Here is a 22,858-nt window from a genome sequence, read left to right as displayed (position 1 = left end):
CAAATATTAAAAATAGTGTTTTTATAGTTAGTGTGGTGGTGGTGGTTTGACTTGGTTGTGGTTAGGCTGCATGTGCACTTGTGTAGTGAGCCTTTCCCCCAACTGGCAATACAGAACACTGTCCCAAAGTTAGCAAAAAAGCTGCATTCCCTAAATCTCCTGTTAGAACTAATTTTCAGTTAAGATGAATCATGATTATCCTCTGATGTCTCATACTCCCAACATACAGTGCTAAGTAATCTTGTGTGTATATGTACCATAGTTTGTGACTTATAGTATTAAACTATAAAATTCTACCCTGTAGATCAGTGTGTACTGATAAAATGCTTACTTGCTAGCATGAAACTACGTGATTGGAACCATTATAGCAAAAAATAGGTGCCCTAAGAGGAGTCATGGCACTCCTGACATTACTAACACAAGCACCTGGCTACCAATTCAGGAAAGATCTTCATTTCTGTGTCTGTGAAAGAGGATCAGATAAAACAATACAGTTCCACTTCTTGCTTCTGAATTTGAAACAATATGTATAAGGATATTGCCCCTGAAAGTAACTGATTGTGTCTGGTCAGCTGGCTAGGGCTTTTTCTGGCTTGCTGGAAAAATATTTGTTTTCCTTGTCCTAACTCCCAGGTGCTACTGCTGAGCAAATGACAACATCACTGCCAGAAGTATTTGAAAAGAACAAAAAAAATTGATTTGGACAATCTATGTGCTCCTGTCATTGACAGAGACACAACTGCGACCAGGGGTATGACTAGGGTCAGAGCAAGGTTAAAAGAAAAGCACCCAGGAATTCTCTCTTGTCATCAGCTTTTCAATCTAACTACTCTTGGTTAGCTGCAGGCCATATATAAGTTTTCATCAAATACCAAGAGACGTTTCATAGTATTTACAAGTTGCACTTAAAATTTCCCCAAGAGCTGGCTACTTTTGCAATAGCAAAACACTTAAAATGTGAAGTTCAGATGGTTAGCACATCTATGACATATGAGGATTTCCTGACAACATGGAAATTATAAGCTTATTCATTACCAACAATTGAGTGAGTTGTATGTGAAACCAAGTAAAAATACTCCTCCTCCTAAGATAACTATTTTAAGGCTGATATTGATTCTGTTATTTTTAAAAGAAATAATTTATTCTTACCAAACAAATATTATCAAGAGATCAATTACTATCACAAAAGAAAGGCTATCTAGGTTTTTTAAAAGATTGCAGCAAACAATGCAGAAAACCATTAAAATAAAGAAATATGTGGTGCAAAAATGAAAGTCACTGAATAAATTGTGTCCATTCTGTGGCAGAATGCTAAACTATAAACAAATCAATTTAAACATGTGTTAAGCAATATAAGCAGATTCAGAACAGCAATATCGTCTATGAGATGCAAGGACCAATACTGCTAAACAATACTTTAAATAATTTTCCTTAATATGAGAAATAGAATTATTTCTAAAATTTCCTTTAAACTTGATCTCTTGTACACATAAGTTCAAGATTTCATACTTTCAAAGTTTTCTTTCTTTTATCAATATTTAGCTATAAACTCAGCTGTGAGGATACGCATGAGCTAGGAGAATATCCCTGAAGAACTAAATATAAAAAAATTAGTCCTGTAGTAGGATCCAGAGGGGAAAAAATTAAATAAGTGCTAAAGAGACAAGTGTACATGTATTAAGAAAGATGTAAAACCTGAGAAATTTTTAAAACCTGCTGATAGCCTTAATTTTTCAACCTTTGGCAAAATACATTATAAAAAAAAATTCTTGTCTCTGTGCATAATATAATCAAGGCATAAAAATTAAGGAAAAGTTAAGCAACGACAATATGTCAGGCATTAATGAAAACCGTTCAAAACAGTAAGTTTAAAGACATATAATTCAACCAGCAACGCTATCCAAGTTCTCCAGTGCAGATTTTGAAGAGAGCAGATTTCTTTTTGTGTTTTCACGTTTATGGTACACACTTCCTGTCTGCAGTTTTTAGAGGGTCACTGTGAGTCCTCTAAAGGTTTCTTTGCCATTTAATATTATAAATAATTATGTTCCTAAGTGGCAGTTCAAAGCTCAGTACAGCACTCGTACAACACCACGGGAAGATCAGGTGACCTTTCTCCAATTCTCTTCTCTCTGGTGCTGAGGACAGACAAAGTGATATGTCTGTCATACGCCATTACCATTAGAACAGAATCTTGTTCTTTTATTACAACTGAACTCCGCCAGATTTCTCAGCAGGAATGCTAAGTGAAATCAATGTCTTGGATTTCCAGGCTGAGCTTGGAGGTCACAGCCACTCTATCATTTCTCAGCATTATCCTTTCTAGCGCACGCACAACCCCCTCAAGCCTCCAACTGGCACACAGCAGATTGAAAACAGCATGCATCAGAGGACTCATGCTGTACAATTTTACAGTCTTTTGGAGCCCCTTCCCTTTGATTCCCCCCTTCCATTTTTTGCAAATTGCAAATAAGTTTTGTTTGTGTCCTTCTCTGGAGTTGTGAGTCAAAGGCAAATCTAGGAAGAAGGGCAGGCAAGAAAACCCAGAGAACATGGTTGATTTTTGACAGCTGTCAATAAGATCATTTTCCTTACATCATCACCTAGATGTGGCTTATGATTCTATTTTTCTATTCAAAGTACAATAAAGGTACTTTCAACATAAATCATCAGTTTGGCTTATGCCAGGTAGGTAGGCAGATAACACAAAGCTAAATAAAATAATTCTATTGTATAGTAAGACAGACATGAAAATCCACCAATAAAACACACAGAAAATGCCCCCAGGACACTAAGAATTGATTGCTTCAAAATATATATATAATAATAAATGATAACAATGATATATAACTAAAATGGCTTTGTGAAGGCAAAATGTTTATTATACCATGTATAAATGTCAATTCCAGCCTCTAAGAAACTAAATTCATGTATTGAAATGGGACCTCTTTATTTATTGTTGCTTGTATTTTTTTTAGCTATGTTCTTCATTAAAATGACAACAGTAATATTTATTGGTCTGGCTATTTTTAACCCAGTAAACTTTACTGCTTAGCTAAAACACCAAGCACATTTAAGACATCTTTTCCTGCAATAAGAATGGTGGTAGACAGTATGCTAGAGGGCAATGAGCAAAGAAAGGACATATTTTTATTAAATCGTGGTTGTTACTTAAAAAGAGGCACTTTATTCTGGGTTAAACTTTTTATGTATTTTATAATAATAGTAGGTGGGAAAAAATACAACATCCATGGTTTTCTTAAACTTTATATGATAGAAAATTCATGAAGGCTAATTTTCCAAAAGTGAAATTTAGCGATAAACTATAAATATATTTTTTAAATTATGCATAATCATAGCTTATAGAAACACAATCCACTTTTTTACTAGTACTAAACAAATGGAGGTGTTTAAAACCATAGAATATGGCAGAGTCCTAACATTACTGAAATAATCAATCTTTGCATCCAGTCTGTGGAGTTCTATGAATGTCTGGAACCATATAGCTCATAAAGCAGTGTCCTAATCTTGGCCAACTTTCAGTCACTTTTACATTTGCCATGGTTACCTAAGACAGTATCGTAGCAAGTGCTCAATAAACATTTGAATGGATGAATGAATGAATGAGCAAATAAACAGATGTGTAAATGGATGAGGCTGACTGACATCAAAAGCTTCATGATTATTTGAGTTAAGTCATTTGGAGAGACGATATTAATGATAAAAAGTAATTCTAGGAACCAGGAAAAACCCATTAGTCCTTTACAAGTGAACTATATACTATAAAATCATAAGATGAAACGTCTTAATGTAAAGCATCATTATAAAACATGATGTGAAATCACATTAATAAGTCATGGGAAAAAACCCAGAATGATACCTCACAGAGTTACTTGTGTGTGACAGTGACGGTGCTGTTACAGCTATTTATTTTTCTCAGTGTTAGCCTGTACACGCAATACAGTGAAACTGCTGGTCCATGGAGACACCAAAACCTCACTGCTTTAAAATTAAATTATATTTAATAAATGTTATAATTATTACCAAGTTTTAAAAACATATGTTCTGCTGTGATCATGAAGAAAAGCAGACCAGGCCTTAGGTATACATCAAGCACAGAACATGCAAGGTCCATTACACAGCAGAAAGAGCTCTTAAAAGTGGCTTATGCATATTTCCTAATATCACAGTAGTAAGTACAATGTTTTGCACTATATATTTGCACATGTTGCTGGTGAGGTCTAAGGTCCTTGTCCAGGTTCACTTACAATTCCAAATGTATTTATCTCTTACTATATAAAAACAGACTTGGAGGTTTTGGGGAGATGGAGGCTGGAGGACACTTTCCCAACCCATCTCTTCTCCTTCCCAATTTCTAGTCTGGATTAATACACTGACTGTGAAAAGCACCTGCCAGGGCACTAGGAAAGGAGTAAAAACATTCTTCGATTGTTTTTTTCTTTTGCAATACTTTCTAATTTTTTCTCTGTGTATTTTTTCAACTGTTGTGACTACTCTTAGCCTATTACTCTTTAGATATTTCAACATGAATTCATGAAATGAAGAGCAGAATCAATTTTCTAGGTAATTCAGCAAAAGACAAAACAGTATTATTTTGGGGGTAAATTAACTGTTATCAGTTTTCTACTTAATATTTTCTAATTGTTAGAAAATATGTGATTATTTCCCTGATTAACGTCAGGAAAAATTATTTTATGGTTACTCTTTTTACTTTTTCCACAGAAAGTTTAATATATTCATATACTATCATCTAGGTAAGATCTTAAAAATCACAAAGAAATTCAAATTAATTTTTCTGCTTCTCTCTTCTTCTGAGCCAAGAAACAAATTACCTGAAACTCTCCTGATCCTTTTCTACATTCTCTCAGGAAATGTTTCCTTAGCTCTAAAAACAAAACTATTTCTAAACAGTCTTACTTTCAACACTAGTATTATCTTCCTATCTGTACATGATCATCTCATTGGCTGAATAATACATCGAAAATTATGTCTATACTATACCTCATAATAATAGTTATTGATATTTATATAAAACATTTTCTGTATGCACTAATCATACTCATATATTAAGGTCTATTTCAGTTGCCCGTTCGGGAAACTTTTCCCAGATCTCTCACTGAAGGTAATAATCTCTTTGTCCTAATAACTTCCAATGCACTTTATCTGTAACTCCTTCTAAGACTTTGTATCGTAGAGGATGGCTATCTATTTTATAAGACTGTAAAATTCTTGATGACAGCACACCTATCTTACAAATATTTGTGTCACTCACATTTCCTACTATAAATGCATGTTTGTTGAATAAACGAGTGACTAAAGGTATGTATGCAAATTTATAGGGACACCTTCCTTACTGATCCTACTAGACTACTATTTCCTTGGAGATCTAGAGTTTAGCCCAGTTGCTGGCACATAATAGATATTCAATAAATCTCACTGAATGAAAAGGACACTCTAAATGTCAAAACATGTAGTTTCTTCAAAAGGGTACCTTGCTTTTGGGTGGTGGGCTGTTTGTGCTCTTGTCTGTGTGAATGCTGGTAGGAGACACAGCAGCACCAAGGTTGCCGTGGGGTATGCCTGGGAGCTTTCCTCCTGGAGACACCTGCATTGCGGCTAGCTGGGCAGCATATAACTGCTACAGAAGAAAGAGAGAGAGAGAGGGAGAGAGGGAGAGAGAAAAAAAAAGGACTGAGTAATAAAATAAATGCGCCTCCCAGAAAATACCTGTAATAAGATGTGGTATTTTTCCAATTGGGTATTTTTGTTTGTGCCCTGGAATATTGAAAGAAAGACACTGTCATCTCAACTTTCATGCCTTACTTCTCAGGGGAGAAATGACAGATACCACACATAAGGAATTTTAGTGTCAGTATATACAGGGACTGAAAACAAGTAACAGTCATCTGTATTTACTCTTTGCCAACATCAGTGGAGGAAAAGTATATCACACTATATGGTTAATACCTTTATTTTAACCATTTAAAAATTTACACGGTGTGTTACAAAAGAATGAAACTTCATACACCAAGTAATTTTCTTACTATCCATATGGGTTCAAGCCCTGTATATTTCCTTTCTTTGACTTGCTGAAAAGGGCACCTGTAACAATTTTTTCTGATTATTAGCTGTGTAGAAATACAAAAAAGCCACTGGGAGGGAATGGAAGGGGACTATTTGAAGAACATTATCGGGTCAGTCTACCTCAGTTGATAAAAGTTAACTGGATGCTTGCCAGAATGCCACTTTACTTCATGATATATAAACACAGACAAACTTGAGATAATCTTGAGGATTAGGGTTTTAAGGAATACTATCTAAATCACACACTCTTCGACTAAGCCATCACATAGTAATTCTTATTAAATGACCAATAAGAATTCTTCAACAAATCAATTTAATAATAAGGGAAAATTTTACTTGATTATGATAGCCGTATCATGTAGTATCTTAAAACATGGAGGTTGCTTTAGATTCAAAGAGTCATATCAAATGTTTAGATTAATACTCTTTCATCTCCATTTAGCAGTTTGTGAAAATCTGATTGAAGAAGCAATTATTTATATATACATATACAAATATTAATAAATAAGTGTATAGATATACACACATATATATACATATGTGTGTATATATATTTAAAATACAACCCAATTTCTTATTTCTCATTTGTCTTAAGATTTCATGGATAGCTTTTACTATACAAGCTAGAACTTCCATAATAAAAAGACTGATGTTAAAGAAAAAAGCTCCCAAGGAAAAGTGCTGTGAAATAGTTCTCTGGATTATCTTGGTTTTTCTCTGAAAGGGAAATTTCAAAGGCTGAAACTGCTCAGGATAAGCCAGAGACTCTGATAAGTGGGGTCTCTCTATAAATGAAATAATGAAGACTGAAGACTGGCATTTATATACATACATTTATAAACATATACATGTTTATACATATATATGTATATACATACATATATAAACATACATTTACATTTTTCAGAGTTTCTAGATGCTTTGTTCTAAATGAAAACAGGACATTAATATTATTTTTAAAATTATAGCTTATTGTTTTATGTCAACTAATGCAAGATACATTGCAGACAAAAGAAACACCAGAGAAGTATATTTATACTATCAGTAATGACTGTCCCACCCCCCAAATTTTTTTTGCATGCATTAGAATTATGTTATTTCTTACCCCAGTCAATCAGAAAGAATAAGATTTAATTCATAAGTCTTTAATAGATTACATAAAAAGTAAAAGGATATGATGTCAAATATGATGAGTGGGAGTGTACCATTTTCAAAGTATCAGAAATGACGCATTTCCCACACTTGGGTTAAAAACCTGTGTCTTAAATTCTGTGATTCACAAAGTAATTTCTTCCATCATCATCCTGAACTGTTTATGAAGCCATTAAGAAAATAACCAATAACCCAGGATATCACTTTGCAAATTAAAATTTTTTCCAGTGTACTGAATTTTAAAATATATGTATTTTAAAATACTGGCTGGATAACTATATTACACATATTATAAATTTCACATTGTACTGTATATTATATCCTTGTCTTTAAAAATGATTCCAGTGCCTATTATTCCTAGAAGGTAACAACACATATTTCTGGTTTAGTATACACAAAATATAAAATTGTTCCATAATTACTAAAGATGATATGGGATATTTTAACCTCTGTAGCTAAAAGGAAAAATGTGAACAAAATAGTTATTCAAAATTTGATTTGATTATTAAAAAATTATTTCAAAATATTGAAAAAATATTGACTATTTGTATTAATTAGATAATTAAATAGATGGACCACTCATAAAAGGTAATTAAATGTTTAAACATAAATCACTACAGATTCACAACTTCCAAAGAAGTATTAGAACTACTATTAAAAATAGAAGTATAAATATGTTCCCAAACACTTTAATGAATTTAAAGGTAGGAGATGGTATATACTTGGAATTGAAAAAAATCATACATGTTCTTCCTTCATTCAAATAAATGCATTGTTTTAACCTTTTAAATATGAAATTAAGGTTTACCTCAGTTGAATTATCCTAAAAAATTCCTTTGAGTAGAAAAGATAAATTTGGAAAATACATGGGTCCATTTAAATATATATTTTTACTAGAACAGTATACTAGTAACTGGTATTTTTACAAAACACAGAGAGTTAAAGTAATTAATGATGAAAAAGTCATAATCTTATTACTCATTCAGTATGGCTAACATTAAGTAGCACTTCATTCCCCCCAATCTCACATATCCCCTTCCTCATATTTGGCTTTCTCTATGCAAAGGGTCGATATATAGACCTACTTTTCCCCAACTGTGATTAACTTTCCACTATTTCCAGATCATTACATTTCCCACCACACACATCTGATCTTCCTAGTTTGCCAAGGTTTGGAAGTAGGAAAGATCTATTTTCAATATATTTTAATTTGTGTCAAATATATGTGTTCCTTAAATTTACATCATATTACAGAAGCATAAAAAGGCCTCAAGTTTCAGAGAATCTAACATACTTTGGGTCTGCACAAGTAAAATAAACCAGAAATTTTAATACTGCTGGGACCTAATTTGGCCATTCACAAGTTAAAACAAATTTTCAGTAGATTTAAAGAAGCTGACAGTGGTTTTCATACATGGTTATGTATCAAGGGTAGGCAACTTAAAAACTAAATGCTGCTGAGACTTATTTTAATTCAACCTTTCAAAAAACTAAATCCATTTGTCTATCCATTAAGATGTGTATTGACTGATATTAAAACAAGAAAGTCTAGGGCTTCCCTGGTGGCGCGGTGGTTGAGAGTCTGCCTGCTAGTGCAGGGGACGCGGGTTCGAGCCCTGGTCTGGGAGGATCCCACGTGCCGCGGAGCGGCTGGGCCCGTGAGCCACAGCTGCTGAGCCTGCGCGTCTGGAGCCTGTGCCCCGCAACGGGAGGGGCCGCGATAGTGAAAGGCCCGCGCACCGCGATGAAGAGCGGTCCCCGTACCGCGATGAAGGGTGGCCCCCGCTTGCCGTAACCGGAGAAAGCCCTCGCACGAACTGAAGACCCAACACAGCCAAAAATAAATAAATAAATAAATAAAGTAGCTATAAAATTAAAAAAAAACAAAAAAAAAAAACCAAAAAAAAAAAAACAAGAAAGTCTAGAGATGATTAGTATTTTATTTCATTTATTAAATGTTCTTAAAGCAGAATCAAGAATCATGTAGGTATCTGTACTGAGGGAGGTCTATAATCTCAGAATCACTGGCTGACCTTGGTGAGCGGGAAGGGGCATGAAATTTGTGAGGACTGGAAAGCCACCTGAAGTAACAAGCATCCTGTGAACTACAGAACTCATTTACATATTATGTACATATATAATTATAGTCACTTGTAATTATATATAAATAAAAATGTTTAAACAAAAACCTGGCTCACATTTTTCTTTAAAGGATAGTAGAGAAAACCCGGAGTTAAATATAAGGTGTATCATGATAAATGTACTTTTATAAAAAACAGTCAAGTTGTTCTTAACATCAGAAAGAAGTTGAGAGATCCTAAACATAAAAAGCTGAAGAGTAAGGAGAACACTCAGGGCATAATGTTAACCAGACTAACAGAATAACACTTTTTTACCTTGAAGAATAATTTGACCCTTATCTTGAAACGGATATGTTAGGGGTTTGGTTTGATCTCTAAAACTCCCCAACCCCACAGAGCATTAGGTTTTCTATTCTCTGTATTACTTAAAATATTGCATTCTCATTCCCTTTCCCTTCCCCAATCCCTACACCTACTTCAGAAAATGATTTTTTCTTCTTTTTTAATGGAGACAATCACATACAATTAGGTTGGAATCTATTCATTGGTTACTTAGGGTCTTGGTGCTAATGTGCTCATAAGTATGTTTCTATATATCTATCTATACATATAAGTAACTCTCACTTTTGTCTCAAACTGTTCCATAAAACTACATCTTTGTCTCTTCAGTGTTTTAAGCTCCTTCAAGGACCATTTCTACTTTTCGAGGGACAGTTAAAAGGAAGGCAGGGCTTCCCTGGTGGCGCAGTGGTTGAGAATCTGCCTGCCAATGCAGGGGACGCGGGTTCGAGCCCTGGCCTGGGAAGATCCCACATGCCGCGGAGCGACTCGGCCCGTGAGCCACAATTACTGAGCCTGCGCGTCTGGAGCCTGTGCTCGGCAACGAGAGGGGCCGCGATAGTGAGAGGCCCGCGCACCGCGATGAAGAGTGGCCCCCGCTTGCCACAACTAGAGAAAGCCCTCGCACAGAAACGAAGACCCAACAAAGCCATACATACATACATACATACATACATTAAAAAAAAAAAAGAATGTAAGCAGACAAGAATAGCATTAAAAAAAAAAAAAAAAAAAAAAAGGAAGGCAAACCACAATTCTAACCCCAGCACTGAGCTAGTGACCTTGGGTGACCAATCTGAACCACAATTCCTTAATCTGCAAATTCAGGGATAAATAAAACTGACCTTGCATGGTTGCTGTGAGAAATACATCACATACTGTGCATAAAACACTCACTTGATCAATAAGTAACAGTTATAATTATTAATGGATTAATTATACCAAGTAAGAACTAGGTAATATTTACGTGCTAACCTCCTACTACAGACTCTGGACTGTGCTAGGTACCGTGGGGGTTACAGAAAATGCATAAACATAGTTTCCTCCCTAAGTCAACACTGGTGCACATAAAATATTGAGAATATAAGTGTACTGTATGTAACTATATGCCACTGTTAAAGGCATGACAAAAAAGGAAATGAATCAGTGCATTCTGATATGCTTTCATTATAGAGGTGTAGCTAAGCTGAGCAGAATAAAAGAGGTGGCATTCTAGGGAGGGAGCACAGTCTAAAGCCAGGCACAGGAGCAGGAATGACCCGGCTGTTGCAAAGGGAATAGACAGGATGGTGTGGAACAGTAGGTGAGAGAGTAGGTGGTAGACAGGACAGTGACCTAACTGAGCGCAAACCTTGGGAAGAACAAAACAGTACTGGGTGCAGGCTAAGTTCAACTTACAGAAAATCGTGAAATATAAGCAAAACAGTTTAAATTTAATATGTAGGCAAGAGAAAGCCACTGAATGTTTGAGAGCAATACATATGTTTTAAACTAAAACATACATATTGTTTTAGTTAAGATAAGATAAAGACAAGAGTAATATCAGTTATGAGGTTATCAAAATTTAGCAGCAGTAATTTGAATGAAAGTTTGAGTTGAAGTAACAGTTGTGAAAATGAAAAAGGAAAAAAAAAAGATTCCATGATCTGAGTGAAGAGTGCTAACACACTGCACAACCGCTTAATATTGTTTTTGCTAAGTTAATTGTTTAAAATTATTTTATAAGTAGGATCATTTTTTCCAAATGAAATTTCATATCAAACACTGATACATAAAGAGAGAGAAAAAAGAGGTGTACTATAACTGTAAATGAATTTTACATATTTTAACATTTAATTAAATGAGACCAATGAGGTTGTTTTAACTATCCCAAGAATTTAAAGAGGTACAGGGCTGAAAGTTGAAGAAGTCCTTTATCACACGTGGTGATCAAGAAAGCTCTCAGAAATAAGTAGTAGTCATTTCTAAACTCTCACCTAAGCAAACACATATAGACCTAAATCTTCAAAAAGAACGTTACAGAGCTAAAAACTCCCTTGTTAATAGCATCTTGAAGTTCAAATATATGTATAGAAATGGGAAGTGATTTTTTTTTAAGTGTAGTGACTGAAATCTGGCAATAAAAGTTAATATGTCTACAATGTGTTAACTGTTTGGATTAGAGATTTTAAAATGTGTGTGTTGTGGCTTATTATGATTTTAAAAGTTGATAAATGTGTACTTCTAAAGCTTAAATCTAACCTGAGAGATTTATGTTAGATACAATGTATATGAAAAGCATGTTTGTTTTTTTAAGGGCAGGGACAAGGAATAACATTTGTGAGAAAAAAATTCAGAAAGCAATTTCAAGGCTCCATAAGTGTTATCTTTATGGCTTAATTTCAGCTTCGTAATGTATCTTAAATGTGGAGTTTAAAGAGAAACTAATGTACTGAAGAAAATCTTTCAAAACACATCAGCATGTTTCAATGTGAATAAATTTGCTTTGCACATTATTTTTCATAATGTTTCTTCACAGAAAATTATCAGAGCAACTTGAGTTAAAACATGGACTTCTTGCTCTAATACTGTCAGCTCTTCTTTTTGAGGTTATTCGAGCATATTGCATGAAAAACACAATAGGCCTTAAATTTGTTGGATTCCAGGGCAAAAGTGCAAATAGAAACTCACATGCCAAATATACAAAAATTTACAATTTACAAATCTAGCTAATGATGTGTTTAATAAAATATGGTTCATTTTGCCATCTGGACACACACCTTCAAAGTAGCTGGGTGCAAATGAATACCAAAATGAGATACCACTTCACAATCTGTTAGGACAGCTATTATCAAAAAACCTGAACATAACAAATGTTGGTGAGGATGTGGAGATATTGGAACCTTTGAGCTTTTCTGCTGGGAATATAAAATGGTGTAACTACTTTTGGAAAACACTATGGCAATTCCTCAAAAAATGAAACAGAATTACCATATGATCCAACAATCCCTCTTCTGGGTATATATTCCAAATAACTGAAAGCAGGGCCTGGAACAGATATTTGTACACCCATGTTCACAGCAGCATTAGTCACAGTAGCCAAAAGGTGGAAGAGATCCAAGTGTCCATCAAGGGGGGAATGGATAAGCAAAGTGTGTCATATACATACAGTGGAATATTATTCAGCCTTAAAAAGTAAGGGAATTCTGACAAATGCTACTACATGGATGAACCTTGAAGACACTATGCTAAGTGAAATAAGCCAATGATAAAAGACCGAATATTGTATGATCCCTCTTATATGATGCATCTAGAGTAGTCGTTTTTATAGAGACATAAAGAGCGGTGGTTCCCAGGAGCTGGGGGTCGGGTGGGGAGGCGGGAAGGGATGTAACTGCTTAATAGGTACAGAATTTCAATTTGGGAAGATGAAAAAGTTCTGGAGATGGATGCTGATGATGTGTTGTACAACAATGTGAATGTACTTAATGCCAATGAACTGTACATTTCAAAATGGTTAAGATGGCAAATTCTATGTTATGCATATTTTCCCCTCCACACACAGAAATGATGTGGAGGGCAGATGTGAATTTCGATTCCTGCTCTCCTTGGTGTTTTAAGACTAGGCCCACAGCCTGCGTGCCTGCTCTTCTTACCCCCAGCTCCATTCAAGAGAAGATGAATGGTTTTGCCCTAGATGGGATACCTTTCTTGGCTGTGACTATCTTCTAAAGCGCTGCTAAGGTGGGGCCCAGCTGCAGCCCTGCTAGATAGGCGTCTTCAAGGAAGTTGCAAGAGAAAGTTGGAATGGAAAGATATTCCAGGTAAGTGAACATAACATGCAAAGTCATAAAGTTAACTTTTAAATCCACCAACAAAATATATTTAAGTATTTAAGGTTTTCCTATATACCATAGAGGGAACTTTTAAGAGAAACTTTCCTCTTCCCTTTTTAAAATAAAAGTACACACTCCTTCTACTTCCCTAGGTTAGATGTGAGGCTATCTTCTTTTGCAGTCAACACTACTGGGGCAGGGCTGGAGGAGACTGAACAAAAAGAGATCTGGCTTCTTCTGTTTAGCATGTTTTTGAGGTTCCTCCATGTTGTAGCACGTGTAAGTAGTCTGTTCCATTATATTGCTGAATGGTACTCATTTGTATTGATATACCATATTTGTTTATCCATTTATCCAGTTGATGGACATTTTGTTTGTTTCCAATTTTAGGCTATTATGAATAGTCCTGTTATGAATGTTCCAGTACAAGTCTTTGTGTGTTTTCATTTCTCTTGGCTGCCCAATTCCTAGGACTGGATTTTGCTAGGTCATATGGTAAGTTAATGTTTACTTTTTCAAGGAACTGCCAGACTTTCTAAAGTGGTTGAACCTTTCTGCATTCCCACTAGCAGTGTATTATCATTAATAACTTGGTATTGTCTGTCTTTCGATCATAACTATTCTACTAGAAGCGAAGTGGTATCTCATTGTGGTTTTAATTTGCATTTCCCTAATGACTGATGACATTGAGCATCTTTTCATGTGCTTACTAGCCATTTGTATGTCTTCTTTGGTAAAATGTCTATTCCGATCTTTTGCTCTTTTAAGAAATCGGGTTATTTTATTGTTGAGTTGTAAGAGTTCTGGACATCTGAATTCAATTTTAAAGAGTAAAACCTATCAGAGAGACTGTGAGGGTCCAGTTTAATAGCAGTGTATAGCTTTTATCCAAAGGTCCATAATGATAAACAATATAATGACAATAATAAGTAACAGAAATAAACATATTTTCCTCTTATATAATTTTTATATACTTACACAATAATTTAAAAATTTTTTAATTTTCAAAAATCCTAGTAGAGAAGTACAATACCGATTATAAAGGACCATGCACCCTTTGTACCCATCAAGGAACACTAGCATATCAAAGTGAGCTCTGAAAGTCGATGACTTTTTTTAACCACTAAGGGGACTGCTGGAAGAAACGGAGACTAGACAGAGTTGACAGGCAGCTCTAAAGACTGAGACTCTTTGTCAAGTCTGTGTTGAGGGTGAAAGGCTTGGGGAAGGGAGTAGATGGTTAGAGCTCTCTTCTACCCTCCTTGGTGGTATGTAAGTGGGGTGGGGTCTGGAGGGAGTGAAGCTTTTCTCCTGTTGCTTCCCCAGATCTCCCGAAGACCATGGGAAAAAGTGATTGGGAGAATCACAGGTGCCGGAGGAATTTGGGAGGCATTTATACTTCATCTCCCGTCCAGCGTTGCAATTGAAGAGTTATTCTCAAGGGAGCAAAGGGAGTGATAGTCTGGGTATAGCAGGGACTGGAGTCGCTTGGAGAAGCAAGTTCAAGTAAGTATACACAATGTGGACGATCCAGGATCTTGTGTATTTGGACACAATTCCTAAGGAAACTTGAGGAAAAGAAAGAAACGTATCAAACCAAAAGAGTAAGTAAATTCAGACAGTACAGATTTGCGGGAATGAAGGATAACTAATAGTGTATCAATGGTGCATAATTTAAAAAATGAACCATCTGGAGCTGTTGGAATATAAGAGTTTCAATGGCAGGTTAAGCAAGGAAATGACTTGAGTGGATAAAGTCTCCGAAAGGCTGGATGGTCAGCGGACATACAGAGATGAGTTCAGGATTGCAGGAAGACAAGCCACAAGGGGAAAACAATTGTCATCCACTTCAGAAAGGAATGTTTTGCCTTTAGAGAGAACTGGTGAGCCACTTGGAAAACCTGCCTGAGGAAATATGGGGCTGCCTGCTAGGGTCTCCAAGGCAGAAACTACTGCTATTATGACTCGCATCTCCTTAAATACATCACTCCTGGGTGATATGTCTTGGAAAAGTTACAATACAAAAGTAAAATATTATGTCTGGCTATAGTGTGGTTTTACTATTAAAAAGCTATAGTAAATACATGTACAAAAGCTATATTATCTATGTAAAGCTGCCATCACCAAATATTAATAATACATAGACAATCTTTATTATTTTATTCCAAATTCAGTCCCATTCAGTGTGATACTTGGAATACGGAGCTATCAAAGAGGGATGTAGTGTTGAGAGGGTGTGAAGATGGCATCCTGCTAAAAATTAAAGAATACATTTGAACTTATTTAAACCTGAAGACCTTTTTCACAGGTATGATGCTCTCACGCTGTTTCTGTCACACTGCAGATACTGAAGCATATAAATAAGAAACACTTCCAATGAAATAGATTTTAAAAGGCTTTCTTCATTTTATTACACACCAATAAACCTTGAATAGCTAGAAAAACATTTTGACTTTTATAATTGAAGCAGTTCCTTAAAGAACCAGATATATCTGCAAAAGTCACGCAAGAAAACACCAACTGAGAGTTTCTCTCTCTCTTTCTCACTCCTTCCTCGTTTTTTCTACTCCACAAGCCATCTTCATATACTGCACAGTAATCCATTATAATATGTTCCAACATCTGCCTCCCCATATGATGTATGACCTATTCGATTGACCCTTTTTATGCCACTCCAGACTTGCTGTTCATTACTGTGGGAGGATGAACACTGCAGCTATTCCTGAGGTCACCAACCAGTAAGTACACCTCCATTTGGCAAGGTAAGGAGGACACTGGCTGGAAAGCTCTTCAAATCGTTTCTAGATCAGTGACTCTACTCCTATCTTTAATTAGTTTAACTTATGGGAATACAACACTGCTGAAATTCCTTTCAAAGTAACAATAAGCACAGAAATGCTTGTTTACTGGGGAAAAAAATCTTTTGCTACCAAGAGTTCATCATTAAATATAGAAAAGTTGAGTATTATCAGAAAGAATTTTAAAGCAAGCACTTATCTTTGGCTAAGTTCATAATTGTGAAATCATTGTTCGTGTTATCCCCATAGGTTGGGGGGGAGGGTGTATAATAGTAATCAAAACATTAAAAACAGCGAGCATTTTAACTCAAAACAAAAAGAAAATGAGTGTTAGTTCATGCTACATCAGACTATATATATTATTTTGTATATTATAAAAAACAGATTCACTTCCAGAATGCATACTCGCTGAAAGCTTAAAAATACTTGGCATATTTGGGAGAGGAAGTGCAATATCTATGATTTTCTCAGTGACTATGATGTACCACCCACTTTGCTATTAGTCTTTATGCTATTTCGGGGATCACCATAACAATTCTGTGTGTTCAATGGGGAAAGTGAAAGCTCATAAGTTGCCCGAGGTTAAGTAACTAGTAGTGTTAGAAGTCTGAGTATCCCTTAAAATTCTCTTTTCTATTACATACCATATAAACTTACCATATGCGTAGCAATGTTACAGTGTGAAGGTGCTTTCCAAACTTCAACTTTACATGATGAATTTACCTCCCTCTACCCCACTGGTATTCCCCTACCTGCTGGCCACTGGTAATAAGGTTTTTCCTAAGCTCTGAGTCAGATAGTTTCCAAGACCAGGGGTTAAAGGCTTCAAGAGTAAAAAACTTCTTTAATCTCTAGCGACAACTCTACTTTCCCTGAAGAAAGCCCACAACCATTAAAGATTTTTTTTTTCTTTAGTTGTTTTGTTGTACTGCTAGTACTAATAGACAGCACATGCGATGGGTTAAATTTAAAAAGACTTCTTCCTATGGATTTCCCCCTTATGTTTTCCTTCATTTCTTTCATTGTAAACCATTAAGATTAAGGAAATATTGCATATTAATTAGTGTTGGTTATTTGAGTACATAACATTAAGATGAATTAATCTCAGTTTCAAGAGAAATTGGATACAGAACGATAACAGCAGCAGCAAAAATAATCATAGTAGCTAGAGTTTACAGGAAGCTTACTGTGTGCCAGGCCCAGGCCATGTCTCTCTGAACCTTCTCAACAACCTTAGGAAAGACATTATTATTTTGTGGAGGAGGGCACTAAAGCACAGGGAAAGAAAAAGTCATTTGTCCGAAGTCACACAGGTAAGCTGAGGTTACAATCCAAGTCTTTTAATAGAGTTTATAACTCTTAACCTCTATGCCTTATGAAGCTCTTTTCCGGTCATGCTGATATAGTAGTAGGGTCTGGGGCTTTGGAGCAAAGAGATGAACAAGCCTGGGGAGGGCAATTCTAATAGTACTTCTGACAGAGACTGGGCTCTTCTGATAGTAACTACATTACTGCAGATGTAGGGTAGGAAGGAATTGAGAAGTACTCGAGGACATTTTTCCTAGCATTTTCATCTTCCTCCTTCCACTTGGTCACTGCCAGTAAATATTGTCTCAGTTTGGTTTTCTTCTCAACTCATGGTGCTGGGGAAAACATTTAAGAGAGAGCTATAATATGGTCAGACAGACCAGGAAAGGCTTCCCTATAAATACGATTAGTTAGAAATCAGAAGGATGAGACGATGTAACTACCTACACGGAGCAGGAAGAAGTATTGGCAGACGAACCTTGTGGTAGAAGAGAACAAGACAAATACAGGGCCTTGGAAGAAGGTCAGTGAGGCTCCAGTGTACGTGAGAGGTGTTTGGAAAGGTAGAGGGGAAGCTAGAACAGTTTAAAAAGAGGAATGATGTAACTAGATTTGCATTTCCACAAGGTTAGTCTCGATATACAATAATATGAAGAACTGATTGGAAGGGTTTGGTTCACCTATAACCCACTTTTACCTAGAATGATGTTGACCTAATCACTTTTTTTACATGATTTAAAATTGATTCAAAATCAATTATAGAATAAATCTGGATATAAAATTTTCAACATTTTGAGTCTCATCCTTATTTAAATATTTGCTCTTTTCCGTATAATTTATACTAAGAATTTAATTATATTTTAAAAACTGTATTTTGCTTCAATTCCTTGATTTTTCTAGACCATTTAAAAAATATAAGAAAAACATATTTAAAATTGGCTACTATTTGCACTACCCAAATCACATATTACTCTTAAATCAATTAAAATAACAAAAATACACCTTGCATTTAGAGTGTATTTCGACTTTCATTAGCTCCTCTGATCACAAAAGGCTTCCTTTTCAATTGTGCAGGCCATATTTCTCATATATCATTGAAGTAGTTCACAGAAATAATCAGTTGTAACTCCTGCTTTCCTTCCTTAAATTGATTGATTCATTCAATATTTATTTATTTGGGCACCTATTATGCACCAAGCACAATTCTAGACATTTAGAACATATCAATGAACAGAGATCTCTGCCTTAATGAAAAGAATTTTAATGTTTTTCCCCAAGAAAAATTATAAGACTTAAATCTTCTGTTATATCTGTCCAGTAGTTATCTAATATTTCTCCATATGACACTATATATTACTTATGATTATTATAATTGGTAATTTATATATCCCTGATTCTTAACATTTTAAAATATTGTCTTTGAAAGAACTGAAGTCATTCTTAAAAGTAATGATTGAGAGATACATGCTACAACATTGATGAGCCTTGAAAACATTATACTAAGTGAAATCAGCCAGACAAAAGGACAAATATTGTATGATTCACTTATATGAGGTACACAGAGTAGGCAAATTCATAGACACAGAAAGTGGAATAGAAGTTACCAGGGGCTGAGGCAAGGTGGGGGGGAATGGGGAATGGGGAGTTATTATTTAATGGGTACAGAGTTTCCATGGGATGATTAAAAAGTTCTGGAAATAAATATTGGTGATGGGTATACAACACTGTGAAGGAATTTAATGTTACTGAATTGTATACTTAAAAATGGTTAAAATGATAAATTTTATTGTTCTGCATATTTTACAATAAAAAAGTATATGATTAAGTGGGCAATAGAAAAAAATTGCTATATTCCAGTACCACATTAAGCTTCATTTCTTTAAAACAATTTTTCTCCTAATTTGTTCACATGTGTTGATTCCTCTTGTAAATTAACTGAAGAGAACAGATTTAAATGGGGGAAGGAATATTATTTTAAAGTAAAAGGAGATTGGAAATATTACATTCTTCTAAAAAATACTTACTAAAAATCACCCTAGGCTTTGGGAAACAAATATAAAGCAAGAAGAAAAAGCACCTGATTCTAAATCAACCAAATCCAGTAATGCCCCTTTCAAATTAATGGCTGCTCTGAAACAGCAGCTACGAGAGCGTGTCGACCCTTCACTGACTTTGCAAAAAAGCACAGTATTTGCCAGTCCTACTGTAAAAGATAGTTCTCTCTTCACTTTCCCCACCTACTCCAAAGCTAGCTTCTTTTTCATATCCAGATGACTGTTTATGAGCTCAGTCCTGTTTCAACTGTCACTCTTTACATCAAGGAAAGATAGATGGGACACACCAACCCCAACCTAAATGACCTTTGGATGTGACAAGAGTTTTAGGTCAGCCTTGCTAAATGGAGGCCTTGGTGTATCGAGACATGCCTTGGGGTGAAATTTACAGTGAATTTATTATCTCCCAATGCCCTTTGGACTGCTTCCCACCATCAAACACCATGGCAGCACTTGGAACAGGAAGAAATACATTAACTGGAATCTGATCGTTTTAAAAGGTTACAGCTGCCCAAATATAATTTAATTTCATACTTGCCCTTTGAGGGTTTGGTGTATATTTTCATTTTATGACTGCAAATGATAAAGCTCTTAAGATTCCAGGCAATAAAAAGAGGAAAAAAAAGTATTTTAAGGGTTAGAAGTCTATTCAGTTCATACTCAATGAATGAAGTGACAAATTAGCTTTTTTAAAAAAATCTAACATTTCTCTTTTTTATCTGGACCATCTTTTATTCCTCTTCTGATCCTACACTTCGATGTTTAGTTGAAATCAGTAAGTGAACACCAGCCTCAGATCTCAGCCAGCTTGAAAATTAAAAGGATGATTTAAAAAATGAAGATAAAGTCAATCTGATTTAAAGTGAAAATAGTTTAGTATAGGAAACATATATTTTTCATTAGTGTTTCCTCTCACATAATTGGGAAGATTTTCCCATTAAAGTATATCAACATCAAATTGACTTACCATTGATCCAGTACTTTTCTAGTATATCACACTTTCCACAAACTTTAATGAAAGATTCACAAAACCCTCTATAAACGCCACATCACAGCCTTATCAATTTAATTAGTAAATATTATTACTATTATTTTATCAACAGAGAATAAGAGATATGGTGTTACTAATGCAATAGAATTAATCAGAAAAAAGTCAGACACAAAATTCAGATAAAATCACCTATAATTTATTATTTTAAGACATCAAAATAAAACAAAACAAAACCCAACTCTTACTCTTTCCCTTTAACTCAATACTTCACCAGAGACTTAAAGGTTTTTTAAATATCAATCCAACAGAGTTTGAGGCAACACAGTATTTTGGATTCACTGTTAGTAATGAGAAAAGCCACACTGGTCAAAGGCAACTTAAAACTGTGTGTGTGTGTGTATGTGTGTGCGCAAATATGCATTCGTTCATCATTCTTTAGTTTAGTCAACAAATATCTCTTGAAAGATACTGCTAGTTCCTGTGAAGCTTACACTTTAAAAAGATTTTTCATATTATTTTAAGCGGGTACTCCTAATATATGAACAGCAAAGGAACACTCAGCATTTAAGTATTATAAAACTTAAACAGATAATTATTAACATTTTTATTAGCAAATTTTAATTTCATGTTGACATGTCACTGTTTCAAAAGTATTTTGCATAGCATTTAATCTGCATAACAATCCAGTGGGGCAGGTATTAATATCCCCATTTACAGATTATGAAAATGTAGCCTAGCAAAGTTAAGGAACCTGCCCCAGGTAGCAAATCTAGTGGTTACTGAGACTGAAATGCTCTGGATGATAATGGGAAACAGTACTTATTCTTTTACTCATTTGTTCATTTATCTCTCTTTCAGTCAACAGATATTAATTAAAGGCCCACCTAAAGTGAGAAAAATGAAAAGGCAAACATTATCCAGGAATCAATTAAAAGGATCTTACTCTCCTTTCTCTAAAGAAGATATAGAAATGGCTAATAAAGCACATGAAAAGATGCTCAACATTACTACCCATTAGGGAAGTGCAAACCAAAATCACAATGCAATACCACCTCAAACCCATTAGGATGGCTATTATCAAAACAAACAAACAAAAAACACAGAAAATACCAAATGTTCACGAGGATGTGGAGAAATTGGGACCCTTGTGCATTGCTGGTAGAAATGTAAAACAGTGAAGTCTCTAGAAAACATTATGTCAGTCCCTCAAAAAATTAAACACAGAATTACGATATGATCCAGCAATCCTATTTCTGGGGATATACCCAAAATACTTGAAAGCAGGGACTAGAACAGATACTTGTATACCCATGTTCACAGCAACATTATTCACAATAGACAAAAGGTAAAAATAGCCCAAATATGTACCAACAGATGAACTGACAAACAATAGAATATTATTCAGCTTTAAAAAGGAAGGAAATTCTGACACATGCTACAACATGGATGAACCTTGAAGACATTGTGCTAAATGAATAATCCAGACACAAAAGGCCAAATATTGTAGGAGTCCACTTATAATGAGGTATCTTGAATAGATAATTCATAGAGACAAAAAGTAGAATACTAGTTATATCAGGGGCTAGGGGCATGGGAAAATCAGAAGTTACTGTTTAATGGGTATGGACTTTCAGATTGAAATGATGAAGTAGTTCTGGAGATGAGTAGTGGTGATGGTAGTACAACACGTGAATGTACTTAATGCCATGGAACAGTACCCTTAAAAATGGTTAAAATGGCAAATTTTATGCCATGTATATTTTACTACAATAAAAATAAATATATGTAAGATTAATAAAAACTAGCAAGTTTTGGGTCACAATCAAAAATTTAAAAATAAATTTAAAAGCAGAAAATAAATACTTAAGCCATTACTCCAACAAAATACGATGAGAAATTAATATAAAGAAAAAACCAAATGTTTTCTCTCTTGAGTATGAACTAAGAAATGTTGGATTCAAGGACAGTAGACAGAGCAGAAAGCCATATTAAAATGGAGGGCGTGAAAGAACAGCTATTGAACCGTAAGACAGCTGGCTTCTCTTGGCTTCAGCTGTCCTGCCAGCCAGGCTGAGACTTCCTGGGCAGGAGATAAGAGAATTCCTTTCCTAGGTGGTCAAAGAGACCAAGGGAATTTGGGGGGTAATAGAACTGTCTTGCGTCCCGATGGTGGTGGTGGTTAAAACTCATAAAACTGTATAACCCAAATATAGTC

General features: G+C 35.1%; 1 protein-coding gene across 6 annotated transcripts in view; it reads right to left on the bottom strand.

Moving 5' to 3' along the window:
• Window positions 1-22,858, bottom strand: part of SOX5 (SRY-box transcription factor 5) — a 389,242-nt gene that overhangs the window by 63,911 nt on the left and 302,473 nt on the right. For 4 of the 6 annotated variants that reach the window (XM_007194842.2, XM_007194844.2, XM_007194843.2 and 1 more), the window contains one exon: window positions 5,513-5,659. The exons of the other annotated variants lie outside the window; for them this stretch is intronic. In XM_007194842.2, the coding sequence (XP_007194904.1) occupies window positions 5,513-5,659 (147 nt within the window). The remainder of the gene's footprint in view (window positions 1-5,512; window positions 5,660-22,858) is intronic. 6 annotated transcript variants of the gene reach the window in all.

Source organism: Balaenoptera acutorostrata, chromosome 11, assembly GCF_949987535.1.
Source record: "Balaenoptera acutorostrata chromosome 11, mBalAcu1.1, whole genome shotgun sequence".
Lineage (NCBI taxonomy): Eukaryota > Metazoa > Chordata > Mammalia > Artiodactyla > Balaenopteridae > Balaenoptera > Balaenoptera acutorostrata.
Note: the sequence above shows the minus strand (reverse complement) of the source record. Positions and strands in the feature narration are given on the sequence as shown.